Below are 20282 nucleotides of genomic sequence, written 5' to 3'. Positions count from 1 at the left end.
ACCAAATATGCTTCAGCTGAAATCGCTGAAGATTTTTTTTTTTTTTACAGTTCGTAAATACTGAAAATTTCTGGAGGGGGGGGATAAGAAAGCACATCACTTTCAGCCGTTATTTCTGAAAAATATTGACAGAGGGTTATATCGAGGCCTCATTCTAAGAGAATGTCTTTTCCTATAGTTTCGAGAAGGGACTTCACGGATTACGTTCTATTTCTATCCGGTCCTCCGCGTGTATTCATAAATCCATTAAAAATACATTCTTACATAAAGATACACACCACGATAGAAAAGCGTGCACATCAGCAAGCCATCGAACTGCTTCATGTTCATATCAGCTCTCAATTTGTATCGCATCCGGGGAATAATAATGATGTTAATATGAGTCTGTTAGCATATTTGAAAAACTAAGCACAGATGACCATCTTAATCGTTTATGGAAAAGTCGTTCATTTTTGTAAAATAAGGTGCAAATATACAACATTCCATCTATATTGTATTCGTTATAACAAGATTAGTAAGTAATTGTAAGATAAATATGTTCGCTTATCTTTCCGACGAGCACTCATGCATACTCCTCGTCGTCGTCAACACCCTTTGGTACCATACAATGGATATGTCAGCTATGCTGGTCCCGAGGCCGGATAAAAATAGGGGGGGGATTGAGGTGGTGCCGTACCTCCCTGTAAAGAGGCTCCCGGCCTCTGAATCACCATACGAAATAAAATAAACTACAAAAGCAACACGAAAAAGCGGATGGCGAATATCGTGTAGCAAACAAAACGCAACGCGAGTTGAATTTTCCATATTTTATGTTATGAACTGTTTTTATTTTATTCCTTTTTTGTAGTTTTATATTAGCCAGTAACTGTGAAGAATCAACAAAATATCAGAAGGTAGTTGGGGAAGTGCAAAGTTCATTTACTTCGTTAATTACGGTCAGTCCTTGTTGACTTACGAAAACTGGGGGGGGGGGGGGTATTGCTGTCTTCAAAGCATTAATTGGGAAAAAAAATTCAGGCTATTACTGCTACTGAAGGTGAGAAAACCTTCAGACCTCTGGAAGAAACATCTTGCAGTATGGATCCTAGGGTACAGTGAAGTGTAGGATTGTCTGGAAGAAGCTGCTGAAAAGATGTTCATACATTTAGAGGATTCAGTTTACTGCTACCTAAACACTAGCTCTTCCACAAGCTGAAAGAGAGCTGACGAGTGAAGATCTTAACGGAGTAGAAGCACAGAAAGTTGCAGACGAAAAAAACAAGAAGGGGGAACAAGCTGTGTCCCTCAAAAACTTTAGTGAAAATACTGGCCTCTGTTACTAACACAATTTGGTTGTTTCAAGAAAAGGATGGAGATTTTGCAAACCAGTCAGAATGACGCAAACTGCGGATTGCTACAACAGGGAAATTTATACAGAAAAGAAAAAACAAACTATACAGTACACCAACTTGAACGTAATGTACCTATTTTTGAATAAGTCCGCTCTTGATGTTCCTCATCCCTGAAGATAAGTCTAAACCTTCACGTTATGTATATGGCGAACTCTCATCAGCGCAATTTCTGAACTTGAGAATTTTGATAATCCAGCTCTCCTGCCTACTCTGACGAGTTAATTCCCTCATAGGAGGAGGGAAGTCCAATTAATAAAGCAGCAGCTTTGAAGAATTACTCTTATCCAGCACGTTTCCAGTTGAAAGTTTTACTGGAAAGTGCACAGAAGCAGCGTACACTCGTTTCATTACAGAACAGTACTGTACACAGCAATTGAATGGTATAATTCGTAAACAATTATTTCACTATAACAGAGGAAAATTGGTTAAAAATATAAAAACAGTTAATAATAATATTTTTGGTTTACAGATCAAGTGTTGATCAAATTTATTAACTTAACCAACTAGTTTCGCCACACTTTTGGAAATTTGGCAAGTCTTGGATAGAATGATTAATACCAGTTTCGCCAAAGCTTTCAACAAAAGCAGACAGACCCAGATTAAAAATTTCAAATAGCTTTATACCATCCACAATGAGTCTAAACCTTCTCTACCGGACAACCAAGTTATTCTTAATTTCTCAAACCATATCTTAAAGAAACCTGAAATCGCTATTCTCAAGAAAGGTTTCAACTATGCAATAGCTCTTCAACAGATTCCTAAGGTGGATTTCATCTGTAGGCTAGAAAAAGGAATCTCATTATTACCGCCTTACACAGCAAATGATCTAAGACTAAAAAGTTGTATAATACTTTCCTCTCCCTATTCCCCAAAACAAAACTTCTCCTGGTTGGATAGAAGAACTATTCGTAATTTAAAAAACAACAAGGACATCATAATACTTAAAGCAGATAAAGGAAACAGTACTGTAATACTGTTCTCATAGTCCTTTGAGTTCAAAAAGTAAACCACCTACTATTTATCTGACTTGTCCGTTTACTGTCTTTTAACGAAAGATTCGACATTAAAAAACCACCATGATACCAATGAATTACTACGCAATTTATCCAACTGGCCAACAGACTTAATTAAAAAACTAAAATCCATGCATCCTTTAACTCGACTCTATGGCGTTCCTAAAGTTGCACAAAGATGGTATTCCTTTACGCCCAATCGTTGATGCAATAAACTCTCCTACCTACTTATTGTCAAAACATCTCTCGAAACTTACAACAACACATCCACAACTCAGAGAGTTACATTAAAAACTCTGAACATTTTGTGGAAAAGCTAAAAAACATCAACATATCAGATAATGATCTTCTAGCCAGCCTAGATGTCACCTCTCTCTTTACAAACGTTCCTGTAGTGCAGGTCATTGACATCTTAAGTACCTTGTTCCCACAAGATATAACCTCATTGTTTGCTCACTGCCTAAATTCTAACTACTTTTCGTGGAAAAATAAGATCTATCAACAATTAACAGGCTTGGCGATGGGGGCCCACTCTCATCTTCATGTGCTCTTTATGGAAGACTTAGAAAATAAAATCCTATCCCAAATTATTCCCAAACCTAAAATTTCGTTCAGATATGTGGACGATATCTTCATCGTGTGGAACAACAACAAAGATGACCTATATGATTTTCTCAAAAAGATCAACTCCTTCCATCATTCTATTAAATTTACTCTGGAACTTGAAAGAGAAAAACAACTACCGTTTTTAGACATCTTAATCAAAAAACAAATTGATGGCAGTATAAATCTATCGGTGTATAGACAACCGACCAATACAGGTCGCTACCTACATTTCAGCTCCTCTCGCCACATCTCACATAAACTCAGCATTGTACACATGAATAGAGCGCTTCGCATCACAACAGACAATGAGACCCTTCAAGATGAGTTAACATTTATTTCCAACAATCTGTACTTGAACGGATATCCAAGAAGACAAGTCAATAAAGTCCTTTTCTCTGAACCACCACAAAAAGAACAAGAAGATATTCAATATATAAAAACTATTGCAATTTCGTTTGTAAGTGGCATCTCCTACAAGCTCGCCAGCCTCCTCAAACAACACAAAATAAGAGTAACATTTAAACCAATAGAATCTATTCGTAAACTACTAAGATCTCCAAAAGACAACCACCCTTTCTATAAATATGCTGGAGTTTATAATATTCCATACTCGTGTGGCTCTAGTTACATCGGACAGACTTCGAGAAGCCTTGAAATCAGGCAAAAAGAGCACATTGGCTATGTCAAAATCAACAGACATGACATTTCTGGCCTATCGTCTCATTTCTCTACAACTAACCATGTCATCGAGTGGGACAAAAGTTGTTCCCCTTACTTAGAGGAAGATTACCATTCAAGAATTTTCAAAAATAGCAGCCACAGTCGCCCGTTCTACTGTCAACCTTAACAGAAATCAAGGCCTAATACTCCCAGAGAAACGGAAAACCCTAATCAAATCTTTAAAAACAAAAGAAATGAACTTTAATACAAACTACAGAATGCTCCTTAGCAACAGCTAGCTAATCTTGTACACGCGATACGTGTTTCACGCACGTTCGATACTATTTTATTTGTAATTATTCTAGTCAGTCTTTTACAGTTATTCTTGTCAGTTTTATAGTTACACATAATTGTGAGATTGTTTCAACCTATATGTAAGTGCCCTGAAGACGCCAACAGTTAAAGTGTGGCGAAACTAGTTGGTTAATTAATAAAATTGATCAACACTTGATCTGTAAACCAAAAATATTATTAATTCTCATGATCAAGAAAATAAACCTTCATTATGAATATAAAAACAGCTTACACATTTCAGCATTCAGTCATGTTAGCATGACTGAATGCTGAAATCTTACGGTTTACATAATGATTTCAACGGGATAATCGGAAAGGAACTTCGTCGTAAGCGGAAGAAGTACGATTCTATAAGAATATTTTATTTTAATAAAACTTTCCATGAATCGTAGAATATTTCTCCCCATAGTTAGACGCATGCGGTTTAGTGTACTTCAGCCACACTTTTCTCGCAGGTTTGGATATACAGGGTGTTCGGGATAAATTTGACAGTTTCGTAAGGAAAAAGAAAATCTTCTTTGTATCTATTAAATTTAATGAATTGACAAAAAAACATTACAGGCAGAGTTAATTACAATACTATCAACAAGATTTACTCAAAATAACCTCCATTAGCATCGATCACAGCTTCAATTCTGCTTCGGAACCTCGAACAAGCTGATGCTACAGTCTCCCTGGGAAGGGCCGCAAAAACTGTTTTAATTTTATCCATTAACTGGGCTTTTGTATTACTGGAAGTGCGATTGGTGTCTTTTTCAACTGCGCCCCATACAAAATAATCCATGGGGTTAAGGTCTGGGGAGTTTGGAGGCCAAACATTTGGACTGGTGAAGTCGTAGAAATTTTCAGACAACCATTTTTGACTTTTCCCAGAGGTGTGGCAAGGGGCCGAATCCTGCTGCCATACATACGGCCTACCATTGGCTACCCTTGTTATCCAGGGCTTGACTACAGTTAGCAACTCCACGAACAAAGCCCGAATTCCAATGCCAGGGTTCTTCAACACCTGTTCCTGCAGATTTGCGAGGAATTCTGCTGTACGAACGCAATCAGATCGTCTGCTAGGGATCTTTCTTCTTGCTACATCCTCGTAGTCACCATTGCAAGTCTCTAGTTCATGCCTGATTGTTTTTACTGTATTCAGGGAGCATTGGGCAGCAGTCGTAATATCCTTATTTTGATGGCGGGCACGAATCATCATGATACAAGTTATTCTCTTCCATGATTCAGGTGGGTTCCAGCTATCCATCCTTTCTGACATCTTGTATATGAATGAAGAAGGGTCCAAACTTTTAAATGAAGAGAAGTGTGTGTTAATACATGTAACTTACGGAAAAATATAATTAATTATAAATATGTCAAATTTATCCCGAACACCCTGTAGTTAACATAGCCCCCAATTACTTTTTAATCCGAAACAGCCACGCGAGAAAAGGTTGAACGCGTTACTGCAGCGTGTTATAACCAAATGGTAAATAAACTCTGAGGGAAGAGACGAAAAATAAAGTTTCTCACAAGTGATCGGGAGATTACGTTATCATGCTGCTCAAGACAATTTAAAGTAACACTAATGTAAGATATATTTATTTCGTGCCAGTTAATCAAAGTGAACAGCAACTTAAACAAAAAGTGCATATACAAAGAGAAAAAATATACATAGCTAATGACACTGCACGTTATTAAGTCTACTTTCCCTCCCTTATGCTTTCGAATGAGTTGTTCGTCTCATGCAGCATAAAATATAACTCCAGCTATTTGATTTAAAAGAATAACAATTTCTTTTCTCTCTGATATCTTTCTTACTAAAACAATTTTCACTCCAAGGGTAAACTATAAATATTAATATAACCAGAATATATTACAAAAAAAAAAAAAAAAACCTACCTTAATTTTTTGTTTTCGATTGTATGTCACCATATAAATTTGATTATCTTAAAAATCTCTGAAACAAAAGTCAAAATGTTGTTTACTAGCAGTGATGTTCTTTGTCAAAACAAACTGGATATTACTGCTCGTTCATTTTACTAACTCACAACAGAAACACAGCGAATTTCAAAATATTTTCTATTTTACTTTTAAAAATAGCTTAAAACATGTTTAAAGCTTCCTTCCTACATGGCTAACACTTCTGCAAATCATTTTACTGTGAACAGATTTGAAATAATGCTGTTTCGTACTGAATTAAATTCAGTATTTCCCATAAATTCTCTCCTCAGACGGCCATAACTTCGTTATTATAACTTTTAGTTTGCGCTGCAGACGATATCCTGTGATTGGTCAGTCGTCGCATACAGTAAACAGCCTCACACATAATGTAAAAGTTACTCTCGATCTCAATAGTCTGAATGATTTCGATATGTAGATGTAAACAAATCTGAAAATTCTCACGAAGATAATTATTTCATGAAAGAAAATATTTTTGAGTATTAAATAATTGCAGCATTTATTCATAGCTTTTGAATATAAACTTAATTTTTAATATGCAAACAACTATTCCTCCATGAGGTAAAACTTTGTCATTATTATCAAGCGTTTGGCTTTAATAACAAATTAACATTTATAAATTGTTAATTTGTTATTCTGCTGGGTCAGCTTAGCCGAGTAGATAGTGTCCTTGCTGTACAACCTGATTTTTAGGGCGTGTGCGAATATTCTTTAGCAGGAGATGAACTGCATCGTCCAGTACAAAACGATCAGTTTGCTTGGAAAAAAAAAAAAAAGTTCTGTGTATAGTGTGGAGAGCAGCAGGGATTTAACCCTTAAACACCCGCGGTACTAATAATATTGCTACTACCATTCGTAGGTGTTGGCATCATCATAAACATCACTGTGATTCAAAATAATGACGAAAAGCCTCGAATACATTTCAAACACTTGGTTACAAGAGTTTTTTTACTTTTATATATTTTGTTTATAATAATATCAGCAAGGACTTATCTAAGATCTCGTAATTTTTGCTACAGTAATAGTGAAATAAAATTGGTTAGAGAGACTGCCCAACATGCAAAAGAGATGTCGTGTATAAATATGTTTAAAATTGAGTCTTCATCGTTGACCGTCTTTCTCACTTTAACATGATAGCAACGGTTGTCTTAATCTTTTATTCTAAGATTAGCTCACTGAAAAAAAAAAAAAAAATTAAGAATAATAAGGTACTCATGTGGAACTGCTCGGAGATTCATGTATTACCACTCCCTCCCATTGCATTCCCCTAATCACATCGGTGTGTAACCCTTAATGCCGTATTTCCCCAATTTATAAATAAGACGATGGTGCAGCACACTACGGAATGATTTACTAAAACCTAAATATTTCTGATGTCAAAATAATTTATTGCAAGATACCTTTGTAAATTCGCTAAATCGATCTTGCCTTACAAACTAAGCCTGTAGTTATCTCATTTCACTTTTCGACCCTCCTTTATAAATGGACTGGGCCAATATGCAAGCTGGTTCGCTACTCATACGAACCGTTTTCCTAAATCTAATGAGGCCTTCGTTATTAAAAAAAAAAAAAAAATCTTCACGGATACATTCATCAATCTACAGAGACTTACGAAGTTTTGTTCAAGCAAGAGTTTTGCTAAGTTCACCTCTTCAGGTTCGCTACACGTGTAAAGTAGATCAGTAATTTCATCTTCAAAAAACATTCTTACATGAATATTAATATATTGAAATTGGTTTTATTCACCAACTGTTTCACTTAATCGTCAATGAAGAAATTGGCGTCTCCCATTAAGTGGAAAGTTCTGAATGGAATCGAAATGCCAACTAATCAGTAGCGTGACTATCCCTCCTCGCATTTGGAGTGCCATATTCAAATTCGGGATATTCTTTTACATTTGTAGCATCTATATATGTTTCTCTCTCTCTCTCTCTCTCTCTCTCTCTCCCTTTATTTCTTTTCGTTAAGCGGCCGTAGACGAAACATGAAGTCCTGAACTCCACAGACTCGGCTTCCGTGGAATGACAACTGCGCACAAGATAATATTCAAATTCGACTTGAGTGGTTCAGGGATTGCTGTGCTCGTGTAGTAATTTGTTGGAAAGCTGTAATAGGGAGGAACGAACCACGCTTTTCAAATCAACTTATATCTTTGGATATGACGCTGATGTTTTATGATATAGCAAAGGTTTCTTCTGGTTTAGAACTGGGGTTACTCTGAAATTATGAACACTTCCAATAGTTCGCCGTTGTCTAAGTCTTGTCAGTTCAACTAAAACGACTCAGTTCCATCCTCAGCTAATTGCAGAACAGCCAACCTAAGACTATTATTGATTTTAACTGGCACCCGGGGAGAAGAGTAGTGCAGCAGACTACCGTCATCTGGTGGTCTGTAACCTAATACTATATATATTGTCTGAAATAATGTGTTATAGGGTCGATTCGATTTTCTTGAGTTTCCGGGACAAGAAAAAAAATGGTTTGCCAGAGAATATATGGGGAACCAGTTAAAAAGAGGCTTAGAAAAAGTTATCTAAAAATTAAACAGTTAAACTTTTCAAGTTCACGCCTCCAAAAAGGTGGTGGTCTCACAGCAATGAAACTCATCTGCCTCCTTAAAAAGGAAAAAAAAAAACACCCACTGTGGGATTCAAACCTACACCCTATTGTTTGGAGAACAATAAGCTAACACCATTCAGCCAACTAGAACGGAATTTCATGTATTCTGGCAGGGTCGTCTGTTTTGGCCTGTGTAGCTCAGTAGAAGTGGCCCTCTCGAAGAAAGACTTAAGTTCAATCTAGTCGCCGACTAGAGGCACTTTTTCCAAGTCTCTCTTCCGGTATCCGAATGAGTCGCCCTCTGGTACGGCCAACCGTTTTTTTTTTTTTTTCCCTCTCTCTCTCTCCTGGAAACACGGTTTTTCGTCCCGTAGTCCCCGCACTGTTTCAAACAGTAACATTATGGACCACAAGATGGCGGCACTTGTTTGCCATCTCTTCACTCTCGACATTTACATAATCGCTTTCTTCCCTCCCTTCCCCTGACCTTTCATAATAGACTTTGTAATGTCAAACACGTATGCAAAACAAATCAACATGTAATGCAAGTGTAATGCAGAAATATTAAATAGTAAAAAAAAAAAAAAAAAGATAAACAGCCTGTATTAAATCCGTAAAACATACATTTTACTCCATATCCAGTTGGCCAATTTTTAAACACTGATCACTCCAAATATATCTTACAATTTCACTATTTTGAAAGCCAGCACGATTTTAACACGTGCAACCAACCACTGCTTGCAGCAAACATTACATGTTATCCAAGATATTTTCCCTTAAGTTCCTCAAACAAACTTTTTCTATTAGCCTGTATTATCATACAGCTCAAAGGAAGACGTTTCTGGATCTGGTCTTCTACCATAAGCAATTTTTCCATAAGTGCGCCTCCACGTTTTTTTTTTTTTTTTTTTGTTATGGTTGTTTTCATGCTCACTGTACCTTTAACATGTTCTTTTATACGCGAGGAATCTCCTAGTATGGTATTTACTGTTGATACGACTGAGTTCACGCGCTATACCTCATAAGCTTAGTCTAATTTCATATTTCTTTATTATCCATAATTAAATCTCTAGGTTGATTGCAGTAAGTTTTGAGAGGGTTTACGTTTTGATTCAAGGGCACGATTACCATCAGCCATTCTGAATAATATTTAGAAAAACACCAAAAACGTGAAAAGACGCACAACACAATATAAGTGCGTTCATAGCAATACCAGCGGTAACTGTGAAGATGCAGCATGTGGGACTGAGAGAATTTCTTACGTACGTACGTATTTATTTATCTTGGTGTGTGTGCATATAATATATACTGTATTATATTAATACATAAGAAACGTAGTTTTGCATACATTTTCCCAATACTTCGGACTTCAATGTAACCTAAACTATGGACTGTCTCTTACTCATCCAGTCTATATGTTCTCATGTCCTGCTGTGATTTCTACTTCTCCTTTCTATGATATCATTGCTGCTTCTTTCTCCGGATCACATAGAATATCTTCCAGTCGAATAGTAGAAATAATTTGAACTCAAGGTCTGCATTCCAGTTTAAATTTAAATTGGAATGCAGACCTTTATCATTTATTTCATTTAAAATATCTAGCAAGATCCAGGTTTTGGTTCTTCAATAAGTTGCCAGTCCAGTTTTGGAGTAAAATTCAGTATATCACGGCTTGAAACCAAACAGTCCACTCACACTCAGCCCAAACATGAAAAGACGCACAACAATAATAATAAATAAATAAATAAAAATACATAAATCCAAATCTGACTTGAACGACTAAATGCAGAAAATTTGCTTTCTCCAAATTAAATAGTTAAAGCTTATGTATGATCCATTACGAAGTTCACGAGATATAGTTTCTATTTTATACTCTTCCCCTTTTGCACATCTAGATGTTATCCTTGCAACATCATTGAAAAATAAGGGGGATCTGGAATTAATCTTCTCCAATTCTTACATAAATCACACCTACAACATTACAAACATCACGCTGCTTACCTTCTGTAGTTTTTTATCAGAAAAAAAGGCGAATCCTGAATAGCTTGGAAACAATCATATCTCTTGCTGGTGGAATCCATTCTCTACAACTGTACTGAAATCATTTTACAATATTTTATACTTCAAATCATAATCAGCTAACACCTTTTATTCCCAATTATATATTTGGTTTAATCCTTTATCCGAGTGTACGCAAACAATGTTTGCGCCTGAAGTATTTTCAGGACTGGGGCAACTCGTGGAGAAGATGGTATAAGTTCTATTTACTTGCTTAGTATCTCCCATAATGCAAAGCACATTTCCTTGCCGACATGTATAATGCTCTGCATTAAGGAATTTCCATCAACTTATCTCTAATCCAGAGAATTTTAATAATACGGTGGTACACCTTTTGGCAACTGGTATATGGAAATATGACTTCTCCATTACTTCCACCTTAGCATCACTACCTCTGAATCTGGCTCCCACTGATGAGACCTCAGTAAAGGTCGAAACCGGTCTGGATAGTGGCGCTTCCTTTAATGCATAGCATTATACATGTTTGCAAGAAGATGTACTTTGCATTATGGGAGATACTAAGGCAAGTGATGTGAAGTCGTATCACCTTTGCCACGAGTTGCTCCAGTCCTGAAAATACTTCAGGTGCAACTATGTTTGCTTACACTTGGATAAAGGATTAAATCAAATATATAATTGCTAACATAGCCAAGTGAAAAAACTTCCATCAACCTTTTATCCCTTATAGGGACTAGGCAAGATCTCCTTATCTAAATTTACCTTCCTTTGGACACAAGCCATAGAAATTATGAAGAAATTCAAGTGATCTCTCGAAATTTTCAAGCATTTGATTGTGTCTACAAGGACTTCTTCCCAACTGCCATGCTATAGTCCTCCACCTGAACTTTATAAATGGATTGATAGGTTTCCTCTCGAGTCGTGTATTGCCAATACTGATTAGTTCGACATATCCGATCTTTCCATCAATGCTGGCACTTCAGGACTCTCTCTCATCCTCTCAACTTCCTTCTAAACATCAAGTAACCAGAAATTCCGTTTATACTTCGCTGATGACAGTGATTCTAACTCGCTTCTTTATTCAAAAAATTCCAGTCGATTAAAGCTTCAAAATCGACTATAGCTAATGACCTGAATACCTGTTTCATTGTTAGTCTTATGTGGGTGATCTGGTCATCACTATTCTGTTGCTTTCTTCCAATCATATGAAACCTGATTGCCAATATCCATACAGTGCAAAATAAAATCCATCCATCTGCTCATTGAACATCAATAGATGTCAGATTGTCACTCAGATGCTCGCCGATGTGTCACACCAGCCATGAAATCCTATTGTTTGCTGTATTAGAGACTTCATCTCTGATAATCAGTCACTCTAGACACACCATCAATCTCTATCTCATTGACGGCTACCCCTTCCTCCTTTTCCCAGGAACTTTACCTTAGAAGGTAATAGATTACTGTTTTAGAAATCCTCCTTCCAATGTGCCCAAAGTATTTCAACTCTGTTGTTAGTATCCTTAAGGAGCCTTAAAGTTCTATTGATCCTTTTTAACACCCATCCATTTGTCCGCAGGCCGGTATATGATATCTTCAGCAGCATTCTCTAATACCACATCTCAAAAGCAGAAATCTTTTCCTATCAGACGCCTTTAATTTTCAAGTTTCACATTCATTTTTACTCCAATTAACTTGAAACATTAATGATATTTAAAGACATAAATTAAAAGAAAAACATTTAAGGAATAATTTTTGACATATCTTTGTGGAATCTTCGAGATTATCTTTTTATGGAGCAGAATCAGAAAAATATTGATGAAACTTACATAACTTAACTTTATACTTTCAAAATGAACTCTGGTTGATGGACTTTTCGGAAGAAAAAGGGGGGAGGGGAATTATTATGGCAAAATAGCCATAAATAGTAATAGCACTACGAGCTTAATATCTCGTGCACGGAAGATCAGAGAAAAATACAAAGAATTTAGACTCCCCTATGGTAATATATTTCATAGACTGTTCTAAAGCTTTAGACTGTGTTCAGCATGTGAAATTGGTGTGGAGAAAACGAAAAGGGTTTCCTACACACTATCAGGTTGATAGCCCACTTGTACAGGGAACAAGAAGCCAGGAATAAGAATAGGTGTTGTATATACAAGGGTAAACACACTGTAACCATGAGGTCATTACATTTTGCAATGATGTAGTGGTGAAAGAACCTTTTGTCTCATGTCTGTCCTTATTCGTTCTTAGAAGTTTAGCAATGAAATGAGCTACTGTTATGTGCAATGTTTTTCCCATCACTCACATCGTTTTGTTTAGAATAGCTAATATATTAACCATTCTGACCAATATATTGACCAATCCTGGTTCAAATTTATGGTTTACAGGGTTGTGGTCATGTGTGTGTGTGTGTCGTATAATTCTCTTCGGCTTCCCATAACCGGGCAATTACTGGTTCTTTGTAGACATATCAGCAATGTTCTCATGACTTTAATTTAAATTAAAAGGAACTTACTGAAAGCAACAATGGAACCTAGAGGTAACAAACAATTAAAATTCAACAATAGTTCAACCCATGCGTAAACACTACAGTATTTTAATTGTGACTCGAATGCATTGTGAAATCATTAACATATATATCTGAAAGCATATAAATGACGGATGAAATGGAAGAGTGGGGACCGTCCATTAATATCCGCTGAGAAGATAACGTATACTAAGAAGAATTTCTCTATCTATGGTTCTATATTTCAAGGGTTCAAACCAGAATTGTAGGTGGCTATGGTGGTTTCTGGCAAGTTTGATTTTAAGGATTCTGGTGATGATGATGATGATGATGAGAAATAGGCGCTGGAGTTCGTGGAGAGGCGGGGATTTGGCTAACTTTGAAGGACCTTTGAAGAAGTATATTAATGGATGTGTAGGGAAGGGAGGTATGTGGGATCAACATTAAACTACACCATTTTTGTTTCATTTTTCTAATTTTAATGTTAACGATTTTTCAGATATAACATTTTGGCAAGTTCAAAATGTAATTATTTTGAAATCCTAGCTAGTTTTGTCTTAAAAATTTATTTACTGATAGATGAGCTTGTGGCAGCCATTTTAGATTGGTTACAATTGATATACTATACAAGGAAATATGATTGCATATTGAAGCTTACAATTTTTTCGAAGTTTGACAAAATATGATCATACAAAGAATGTACAATATATATAATTAATATAGTTCAAACATACACCAAAGAAAATATTTTTGACAATGACAACGAAAATTTATTTTAGGTACAGTACAATATGCAGGACACGTTTTTTTTTTAATAAATATAAATATGCATTTTTAACTAGCTAAGCATAACTAGTATTTCCATATGCATGAGCACGAACGTGCACTCAATTACAGAATACATTCCATTATAAATAAATCAGGTAACACCTTTTATTCCCTTATAGGGAGTAGGCGAGGCCTTTATACCCTATCTAGCATTTGGAGACTGAGTGGGCAGTTCAATCTCCACCGGTATCCAATGAGAGATAGCCGGTCCATGACTGTCACCAATTATAGGCGGCCACTGATGAAGAAACGGTAAAAAAGTGCCATCTCTTGGTACCTAACCCTAACAGAATGTTACTGTGAAATACTGCGGGTTTTACGGTCGATTTTCCTGAGTTTACGGGACGAAAAATCCGAGTTTCCGAGAGAAAAAAAACCCGTTGCAAGTGCCAGAGATCGACTAATTCGGAAACAGGTCGAAGATAGGATTAGAGAAGGTTCCTCCAGTTGAAGACTAGACTTGAACTAGAAGTCTATCTTCGGGCTGCCTGGCGCAGAGGATTATTTACAAATTATTTACAATATTAAAAACGCACACACTGTTAAACATCACAGAGAGTTAAAAGACACAGTACTAACAAAATAGTGAACTATAATCGAAACCAGAACTGAAACAAAAACCAAAAACCTGACGAAAATTCGGCTACTTCGTATTAATTTGTTCACTACTGGAAGCAGATACGACGATTATATGTATATATTATTATTATGATTATTACGTGAACCTCAAAGGAGTCCAAAGTATCATCTAGTGGGAAACCTACTCTACATCTCCTCCACTTATATCTACCAACCACAACTAACCGCAACTACACCATATATACCGCCTGCCACCACCACTAGTGTTTCCACAGACAATTGCAAATATCCATGCCCACGACGGGATTCGAACCCAGAGCATTTTGGGTGGAGGGCAGATAAATATATAAATGCTTTTTTCTGGTTAACGTTTAGAGGTGAGTACACGTGCCCACGAACTACCACCGGATGAGCTCGGTTTAACTTTTTTTGAAGTGGATGGATGATATGGTGTGTTGGTGTCCTTGTAATGGTGTTTGAGAGGAATTCGTTATAGGTTTGTGTGCGAGTGCGTACCTGTGTGATTTCACTCTACTTTTCAGTCTCGCTATAATATCTATATAGCACCTGTTTCAGCGCTCTCTCTATAGGTCCCTAGGTTTCTCCTGTGGAATGCCAATATGTTTATCATGTCAGTACGAGTATGTAGAAGCTCCTCCGAGTGTCTTTTCTGGAGTGATTATTATACTTATATGTTATGTAGTTTGTTGACTGTAGTCATGCTATCTGATGTGTTGTTCTAGTTACTCTGTAGGTTGGACTAAAGTAAAATTTTAGAATGATTGTGTTGTGGCATAAGTGTTTCGCCGTAAATATTTTCTGTTCTTTCCTTGCTGACCGTATGAGTGTGGATTGATCTCTTTGTTCCCAGGATATCAGTTTTACCATTTTATTTTGCAACGATTGTAATCTGTTAAATTTGTATGATGTAATTGAGTATTTCAAAATATTTTCATATAATGTTTTCTAGATTAGTATTTTTATGTATTTTAGAGTGGTGTCTCAAGTGATATAGTTTACTTTCTATTATCCTTAGTTTGTTGTGTAGATAATTTTTATGGCTATCTCAACTTTGATCAGTATACAAGTGAAATCTAAGATAACATGTTGTTTCACCCGGGTGCACAAGCTGTTCCGACGAACAGCTTGTGCACGTGCTCACTTCATAGGAAGTAACTCGACGACTAATGTTAATAGCAGAAAGAGGCAAATGGCAGTTTTTCAAAACCTGCCGCTAGGTGCCTCAGTAACCGCATTGCGCTCTTTGTGGTAGTACTCTTTGTGTGTATTTCAAAAGGTCATTATTTTTATGAACACCCTCGCATATTTCAACAGCTCGTCAAGACCAATCCAACTTTATTTTATCTTTCAGCAAGTGGTTAATTTTAGCTATCCAGGATCATCATTAACAGCCACAATGATATCTATCGGTAGAGGAGAAAATTGAGACAGCTGAATGGATATTTTGCCATTTCACAACTCCCGAAATCTAGAATATTTCAAGAAAATCCAAAGCAAAATTATTTAAGCTATCTATGACCAATATTACACATGATTGTGAAACATGGTCAACAACAAACAGAACTAATAGGAAACATTTAAAAGGAAAAAAAAATTAGATCATCCTACAAAGACAAGGAGCTACAGAGAATCTTTTTCAAAGACCGAACATATAAGAAAGAGAATTGCGTGGTTTGGTCACGTTTGGACAGTAGATAGTCAGTTCATCAAGCAGATAATTACAAATAAAAATCGACTTGAAAGACTTTAGACAGCTGGATGAAGACTTTCCAAACGACCAACTTATGACAGACAAAATCGATTAAACTAGTGTTGGCAGCATTGCACCTAAATGTTTATTAAACTATTCAAGGAGATTAAAACTCACGGACCAGAAGAATCTTAGATCCAGCCCTACTACAACTTAATTACCATCGACAATTATGGCTAGAGATCGACTTCCTAGGATTATCAAAAGCATTCACCTTCACCAACTCTTCACCAGGAAGGAGCATTGCATTGGAAATTCTACTGCATTAATTAGACAACTACCGATGAGAAGTGATTGGACTTTGCGAAACCAGATGGACTGGAGAAGAAGAATTTCACCATGGACAGTACAAAATCTTAACTTAAGGTAGGGAGGACAAGAAACACCAAGCGGGAGTAGCACTTATATTAATGCTCAAAACTCCCTATTGTCTTACAATCCTATGTCACCCGGGATAAATAAAACAAGATTTAAAACGTCAATTGGATCACTGACTATTATTCAAGTATACTTACCAACTTCAACACCATGAGAAGAAGGCATTGAGGAGTTCCATACAGATTTGCAAATAGCAGTACAGCAGACATCAAGTCAAGTACTCCTAAGTGTAATAGTGTAATGGGGGGATTAAACGCAAAAGTAGGCAAAGACTGGGATATCTGGCCAGGAGTAATCAGACAGTTTGAGTACGGAGAAAGCAATGAATGTGGCAAAAGACTGCTAACATTCTTCTCAAATAATAGACTAACAATAACCAACATTCTCTTTAAACAACCAAAACCCCAAAGAAAATGGACATGGATATCACCAGACAGACAAACCAAGAATATGATAGACTATATCATTGTAAACCAAAGATGGAAATCAAGTATCCTAAATTTTAGATCATTTACTGCAGACTGTGGATAAGACCAAAGGAAATGCATGAAATTAAAACAAACTATAACAGAAATGAATATAATAAATTAACCAGAGAAATTAGAAAACTATTTAAAAGAGACGAGAATAACTGGTTAGAAGAAGAATGCAAATCGGCAGAAAAACTGTCAAAAGAAAATAACCTCCGTGGATTATATAAACAAACGGACCAAATTAGTAAGACACGGACAACAAAAATGCTAATGATCAAAAACGAAGAGGGACAACTAATTGAAAGTAAAACAAAAAGAATTACCAGATGGGAAGAATACTTTAGATACTTATATAATAAAAACAGCTCTCAGGATATTGCTATTACAGCCAATGAAATGGAGGAGTAAACAAATATCTTTACCAAAGGAAAAAAAAAAGCACACAGCGTAGATAAGCTCAAAACTAGAAAGCACCTGCTCTGATTATACACACGGAGAATTCTTAAAAGCAGGAAAGGAACAACTTTTGAAACCATTAAAAACATTATTTGAAATGATCTACAAATATAAAGCATTGCCTACTGATTGGACCAAATCAGTCATAACTCCTATATACAAAAAAGGAGATAAAACAGAATGCAATACTTACAGAGGCATTAGCCTCCTCAGTATTCCAAGTAAGGTTTTCGCAAAAATACTCCAAAAACAAATTAAACCATATATAGAACTAGCATTAGGAGAAGAACAAGCAGGTTTCAGACCGGGATGAAGCACGGTTGATCAACTATTCACCTTGAGACAGCTAATAGAAAAGACACTAGAGTACAACCTAAGTTGCTATATCAATTTCATAGACTTTCGTCAAGCATTTGATTCAATCTGTAGAAGAGAACTATGGAAGAGTTTGGAATTCCCCCCCAAAAAAACAATAAGAATAACAATGAATATCTGTACGAGAAATCTGAAAGTGCGGAACGAGTGGAGGACACTTTAACCAACTGGTTCCACACAGAGAGCGAAGTAAGACATGGATGCAATCTGTCACTATACCTCTTCAATCTTACACTTGAAGAAGTAACCAGTAAAGCCTTAAACAAAGAAGACTCTGGAATCAAAATATATGGAGAAAATATAACAAATTTGAAATTTGCAGATTATATGGAGAAAATATAACAAATTTGAAATTTGCAGATTATATGGAGAAAATATAACAAATTTGAAATTTGCAGACGACATTTCATTACTTGAAAGCACGGAAGAAGACCTACAACGAATTTCTGATAAAAGAAAGAAAGAATGTACAAAATTTGGATTAACATAAATATAGATAAAACAGAAATTATGCAAATAGGAAAAAGAAACACCAAGCTGAAAATCGAAATTGATAGTAAGAATCAAGAGAAGGTAGAAAACTTCACCTATCTTGGAGGAGTAATTGAGTAGTACAATGATGAAATTGTAAAAGATATAAACAGACGAATCAGTCAAGCATCCCAACCTTTTGGACGACTTAATAAAATATGGAAGCCAAGAGACAGCAAACAAGCAACAAAAGTAAGAATCTATGAAACAATGGTCCTCCTAATACTCCTCTATGGAAGTGAATGCTGGAATCTCAAAAAGGCTGAAGAGAAAAAATTATTAGTTACTGAAATGGGTTGGCTAAGAAGATTACTTGGAGTATCTCTGCTGGATAGACTAAGAAAAGAAGACATAAGGAAAGGACTAAAACAAGAAATAACAATAGTAGACAAAATCCAAGAAAGAAGACTGCGATGATTTGGCCATGTGACCAGAATGGGAACAGAAAGATTACCATCTAAAGCCCTGAATACAACGATGGAAAGTAAAAGACCCAAAGGACGGTCCAGAATTAGATGGATAGACAAAACAAAAGAGAACCTGAAAACCAAATCACAACAAGCGACACCAAAGTGGACAGAAATGGAAAGAGTCATTCGGCCTCATCATCATCCACATGGATGATGGAAGAGAGAAGATCAAAAGTATTATTGGATTGTTTATATATTTCAAATTAAAATAAATTTCGTTTAAAGAACTGTATAATTAATGAGTCACTGTCTGACGAGGGATGCGAAAACTCTGGTTACCACAATGCCAAGAAGTCGATTCATGTTGAAGGCAGGAGGGGGGGGGGGAAGACATCTCCCACAATACTTGAGCTTTGAAACATTTACCAGTCCCATTCGCGACTTCAAAGAGAGTTTTAAATTCCAGCTACTGGCTGAGAATTCTGTCTACTGCAGGTTCAATGGAGAGCATCATCGTTGCACAGATGCTTACAATTTTCAGAGGAGCAACATTTTCATTGATAGTTTGATACAGTTCTTTGTCTTGAAGAAGAATGTGAAAACTACTTATATGTTTTGGAAACTAAAAATTCTATTTTGGGGGGAACGGAGATTACGCACAAGTGTGAGACATTGCCAGTTGTAGTGAATAGCATACGCATCCAATTAAGATGAAGGAGGAAATGCCTTCAGTTGTTCAGTTCACAAACTCCCTTATTGAAATCACCATAAGACTAGCATGTCTGTACCAATTGAAATAAGATTTTAATGTCCAGTTTCTTGGTCAAGAGCTAGTTTTACAGTGCAGCCACAATACCACTAGCACCACAATTTTCTAGAACCAGCATGCTAATAAATGTATGCATAATTTTGTTGAATCTCTTGTTATAATACATGATGGTCATTCCTTTTAAAATCTTATTCACTGATATCATTCAATTCATCTATTAGCAAGCTGAAATTTCAACATCCAATATCTGCAATTAGATCTTCTTCAAAATGCTCACTTAGAATATTCTTTACAATTGCAGAGCACGTGGTTAGGTGCATTTTTACCTTTGGCATAATTTGACTGTCTGGATGCGATATTTCTGCAAAGATCTACTAGATAATAGTAACTGTTCTTTCAATCTTGAGCGACAACAAAGAAATAATGCTAAGCTGATTTCAGAGTTCGCTGTCTCATCATAAGCATATTTGTAATAAGAACAGCCTTATAGAACTGCAGCAAGATGTTTCTTAATACACGATGCTTTACAAGCTGACGAGATTTAGCAGCTATATCACATTCGCAAAACTTACAGTGGCCTTTTGTAGCGTCACCAGGACCTTCACACAGCCATTTACACAACATTCCCACTTGCTACCACTTCATCCTAAATTGTTGCTT

At 36.2% G+C, this 20282-nt stretch overlaps 1 protein-coding gene across 2 annotated transcripts in view; it reads right to left on the bottom strand.

Annotated features, from left to right (window-relative positions):
• The window catches only part of LOC150094550 (beta-hexosaminidase subunit beta-like), a 364235-nt gene that overhangs the window by 325327 nt on the left and 18626 nt on the right, over positions 1-20282 (bottom strand). Inside the window, exon 1 of one of the 2 annotated variants that reach the window (XM_090411846.1) lies at positions 5909-6116. The exons of the other annotated variant lie outside the window; for it this stretch is intronic. Coding sequence (XP_090267972.1) covers positions 5909-5941 — 33 coding nt within the window. The 5' untranslated portion in view covers positions 5942-6116. Of the gene's footprint in view, positions 1-5908; positions 6117-20282 lie in introns of those variants that run through there. 2 annotated transcript variants of the gene reach the window in all.

This window comes from Typopeltis vanoorti, chromosome 22, assembly GCF_054136105.1.
Source record: "Typopeltis vanoorti isolate ZY-2024b chromosome 22, IOZ_Tvanoo_1.0, whole genome shotgun sequence".
NCBI classification, from domain to species: domain Eukaryota; kingdom Metazoa; phylum Arthropoda; class Arachnida; order Uropygi; family Thelyphonidae; genus Typopeltis; species Typopeltis vanoorti.
This window is presented reverse-complemented; position numbering and strand designations above follow the sequence as displayed.